The sequence below is a fragment of the Melampsora larici-populina genome (genome assembly GCF_000204055.1).
Source record: "Melampsora larici-populina 98AG31 unplaced genomic scaffold MELLAscaffold_3, whole genome shotgun sequence".
In the NCBI taxonomy this organism is placed as follows: Eukaryota; Fungi; Basidiomycota; class Pucciniomycetes; order Pucciniales; family Melampsoraceae; genus Melampsora; species Melampsora laricis-populina.
The window spans coordinates 474,674-479,368 of record NW_006768767.1 but is presented as its reverse complement, the minus strand read 5'-3'; the positions used below and the strand labels follow the sequence as shown (position 1 = coordinate 479,368).

Below are 4,695 nucleotides of genomic sequence, written 5' to 3'. Positions count from 1 at the left end.
ACATCACCATCCATCCTACAAAATGCCGTTAAGTGGTACCGCAAACGCCATTTAGCATCTCCTGTTGTCAAACCTAAACCCAAACCAACTCAACACCGTACTTCCAAACGATTACCCAAAAGAAAACCACAGCCTCGGCCGTTTCGAGGCCTTTGAGGCATGACTCCGATGCTGACAAAGATGAAGATGAAGAAGATGAAGACGAAGATGATGAAGATGAAGATGAAGTAGAAAAAGATGAATTCGATAAGGAGGACGATGAGGAGGATGATCAACCCCAAACCCCTCCCGTCAAACGCACTCGAATCAGTCGGAAAAAACCAATCGACCTACCTATCAAACCCAGCCGCTTCGACAAACCCCAGAATCCCTCTGATATTGATCCCCACCGTGTCACTCTGAAAAACTACGAACAGTGTGATCTCGATGAAGCCGCCATCGATGAATTGCTTGCGGACAAAGACCGCAAAACTTCTAATCGGATCCCAACTAACCTTCAAACCGAGCTCAAAAACATTCAAATGTGGTACCGACGTATGAAGAAATTGTTTGCATTGATGGCACACTGTAGTGAGAAGACTATCAATGAGTTCCTGTGGGTTCGGTATCCTTGAACAACATTTTCTCATACAACTAATGCAATCTCTTTTTCCTAGGCATGAAGCAAGTGTACGTACAAAAAGATCTATATATCAAACCTTCCTCAAGTACAGCCTGGAGAGTACTACTTGTACACAAAGTAAGTTGTTACTTGTGTAAACTCACCCCTCACACAACTAATACATTCTGCCTCCTAAGTGCCACCCCGAAACCAATCTGAAGGTTTTGGCGACCGTAACCAGCACCTCGGATATTTCTGGACTAATCTATCTTCCGACTGCAAGGATATCTACAACGAAGATATGTTCTATAAGCTTGGGAACCTTGCCTGTGGACGCCCACTTCCTGAAGAGGCAGGCTCGGCTACATTGACTGGTGAAGAGATCACCAAATACTTACCAATCTTCAAGGAAAATATCAATCTTGACCGAGTTTCTAAAGACCTGGGAAAGGGAAAGTTTGGCCCAGATCTTCCAACTAAAAACCAAAACAAAGGGATCCAGGAAATTGGCCGGATTGACAATGATGTGAGTCCTCGTCTTCCTATTACGATGATAAACTTCAATTTTTTGCTCATCAACATCAAACTTTTCAAGTTACAAACTATCAACATACGCTACGGAGTTCAGTACCACCTCATGGCTTGCTCATGGAACCCTCAAACCCGCAATGACAAGGCTCACTGGGAGAATGAAACCTCATCATGTGAAGATTGGCTTCATATTTCGGGTCAAAAACACCTTCTGGAAATCTTTGTTCGGGAGACAATCAAGGCTGAGAAACCTACAGTAGTCGAAAAGAAGACCCCACAATCTAGTGACCTCATCAAGATGCGCCTCACTTCTACTCTCAATGGACTTGTTAGTAAGTATTTCATAATTGACATCTGTCTTACATTTCATCATACTAAAGCTGCATCCATCCTCCCGTCAAGCTGCTCATCTGAAGCCTCCCTTGACAATGCGGGATTGTCATCCAAAGACTTCCAATTCACACCTGACTATTGCTGCACGTCATTTCTCAGGTGATGTCAGACTTAAAGTTGAGCGGACCCTTGAGAGCAAAATGACTGACGATATTCTCAAAAAACCTTTTGAGAAGATGTCACTTGCCACATACAAATTGTGGACCCAAGATATACTGGATGGGAATTACAAAGTAGTAAAAGTAGTCAAAGCTGACTCAGAAGCACCTACCTCGCCCTCTGAGTCTATTCCGGAGCATCAATCTGACCTAGGAGAAGAAGGTGAGGAAGGATAAATATTCAGACAGATTTTGGATAACAAATATGTTGTATTTTTCATTTTATTCTGCAAAACTTTATTTTTACGTGAAAACGTAGATTTTTTGGGCAAGCTATGTGCAGACCCATTTGTCTAGCTGTGTCTACAGCGGTATAAGTTCAACTGGTGGTAGCACATAAGAAAGAAAAAAACATGTGAAAATATACATTTCATTCAGAAATCACTATACAGTGTGTCACAACAGCACAAATGTGTGTCACACCGGCACAATTGTGTGTCACACCGCACAAATATGTGTCACACCTGCACAAATGTGTGTCACACCTGCACAAATGTGTGTCACGCCGCACACATGTGTGTCACACTGCACAAATGTGTGTCACAAATGTGTCCTCCTGTATAATACAAAAGCTAAGTGGCACATGGCCACATACATGTGTTTAAATGGTTCAAGTGTTGCACAGCAGGATGGAAATACAATCTTGTGTCACGGCTGCACAAGTATCTGTCACACTGCACAGGTATGTGTCACGGTGGCACAAGATTGTGTCACAACTCCACAACCATGTGTCACAATGGCACAATCCTGTGTCACACCTGGAAACATATGTGTCACACATGTGCACGGAAGGCATGAATTACAAGGCATCCAAGCTGTAAAAAAATATATCACAAATCTTTGTCTTCAAGTTACTCCTCCTCCTCCTCCTCCTCCTCCTCCTCCTCCTCCTCCTCCTCCTCCGCCTCATCATCATCATCATCCATGTCAGGTACCTCCATCTCATTACCAACTGCCTCTGCATCTCCCAAGGCCCCATCCTCATCCACCGCAATCAAAGTCCTACCTACATGCGCCTCCCAGCTTCTTATACAACTTGCCATCATGTCTTGCCATCGTGCAAAAAGCAGCTCATCATCCTCTTTAAGCTGTTCAAATCCTTCAGGTGTAGATGTTCGTTCTATAAGGGTCCTTATTTGAGGGTTCCAATGTAACCATAGTCTACAAGCCTGCCTAAGCAGGGAATGATGCAAAGCACGCATCATCTCCATATTCCTGGCCCAAGAAGGAAGATCTGTTTTGCAGAGGTTGGTCAGTTAAACCTTATATTATTTACGTAGAGAAGCTGACCTTACTTCCTTCTTCAATATCTTTTGCCAAATTATCCAGGCGTCCCTGATATTCAAGAGCCCACTTGACAGTCTGTCTTGCTTCCTTAGTCAACCTGCGTAACTCTTCTTTGCAGCGACTCCTGATCAGGTATGCTTGAATACCTTCTTGAGTATCCGCATCCACAGCCCAAGGTTCTTGAGGGTGGGAAAGGTTGCCACAATCAAGAAATGGGTCACCAAATTCCATCTCCTCAACCTCCTTAACTGTAGGGGTCGCTAGTTTTGGGTCCGGTTCAAAATCCTCATTGTAGCTATTTGCATGACGTAGATAGGTTGCAACCTTTTTACGTAGATCTGCATTTTTGTTTGTCCTTATCTTGATAAGGTATTGTTGGACTTTTGTTCCTGAAATTAAATTATTCATGGGTTATCATGATAAGTTAGATAAGCCTGAGTGACATACACTTACCTCGTCTTTCACTTGAACGCCTACGATGCTCCATTACCCCCACTTTTGCATTATACAGCTTGGTCTTGGCTATGACAAGCTTAACAAGCGCTTGTGCCCTAAGATCTAGATTTTCGGATAATATGCACATGTGATCAGTAATATATGGAATACAATACTTATCAACTAACTCACCTCCTGGTTTTGTCACCGCACAAAATTCTGGTGAGCCAAGCTTTTCTGTAACACGGCGTATAGAATCCTCCAGAAGTACCAATGTACTTGGAAGTGCCAGTATTTGGTTTTTCTTTTTCTTGGTTCGTGAACCTCTTGATTTCTTACGCTGCAAGGCTTTGAATTTAGCTCTGAAAAGAAAGCGGTCAGTTATTAAGTGATCAACCACAAGGACCAAGATCCCAACTCACTGTGCCTCCACCAGCCTTTCCTCAAGGTCAAGAAGCTCGCCAAGCTCTTCCAGAAAAGCCTGACGCTTTTTGCTTGTGGTGGCAAGCTGTACCTGCTTCTTCCTCTCCCACTGCACTTTAAAATATGTTACATCCCAACCACGCCTTTGTTGAATGGATCTGAGTTGAAATTCCACCTCGCCTAGCTCCTTCTGAGTCCTATCAAGTCGAGTAATTTGTTTTGTGACTGAGAGTTTTAATCAGTACAATTGAACTAGATGCTTTATAATTTAATCATGAACTACCTGTCTGTGCTCGTCCTTTTTCATTGAGGTGCAGGCAGAGGAAATGAAGGGCTGTGAGCCTGTGCTGTTTAGTTGAGTATCTCAGTACTACGACAAGAACTGCTAGCGCAGCCCATATACGCTCCATACCTTCCCCATCTGAAAGGCCCCAAAGTTCATTCAGGCGAGGATTATATTCCAGTTGGCATGACCATTCATGAACATAAGAATGAAACAAACTGGTTGCAAACATTAAGCGTTGTTTTGCACGCTCTTCAGCAAAAAGGTTACGCTATCCGCTCAAATCAACCATCAGTTCAAATATTCATATGTTGATGTCCAATGAGACACGACATACCCTGTCAATTCCCTTACGGATGTTACATCCAATGTCATATAAAATGGCTACCTTCTGGCCATCCTTTCCATTGGCGTCCTGATCTGTATACGCTGTAGCCTCTAATATCCATTCTATAAGTGTATGAGGATATATGGCTCTTGTATTTATAAAGTCAGCGGTTGGATCCATCAAGAGTGATTTAGGAGATGGACACTTACTTCTCTCCACTTTGTACAATGTTGATTAACCGAAATATCTGATCATG

At 43.0% G+C, this 4,695-nt stretch overlaps 1 protein-coding gene across 1 annotated transcript; it reads right to left on the bottom strand.

The window, feature by feature from the left end:
• Positions 1–2,534: 2,534 nt before the first annotated feature.
• MELLADRAFT_90799 (uncharacterized protein) lies at positions 2,535–3,201 on the bottom strand (the record flags this gene model as incomplete). The annotated part of the gene is made up of 2 exons (XM_007404898.1): positions 2,535–2,917; positions 2,979–3,201. The coding sequence occupies 2 exons, from the start codon at positions 3,199–3,201 to the stop codon at positions 2,535–2,537; spliced, it is 606 nt and encodes a 201-aa protein (XP_007404960.1).
• Positions 3,202–4,695: the final 1,494 nt, after the last annotated feature.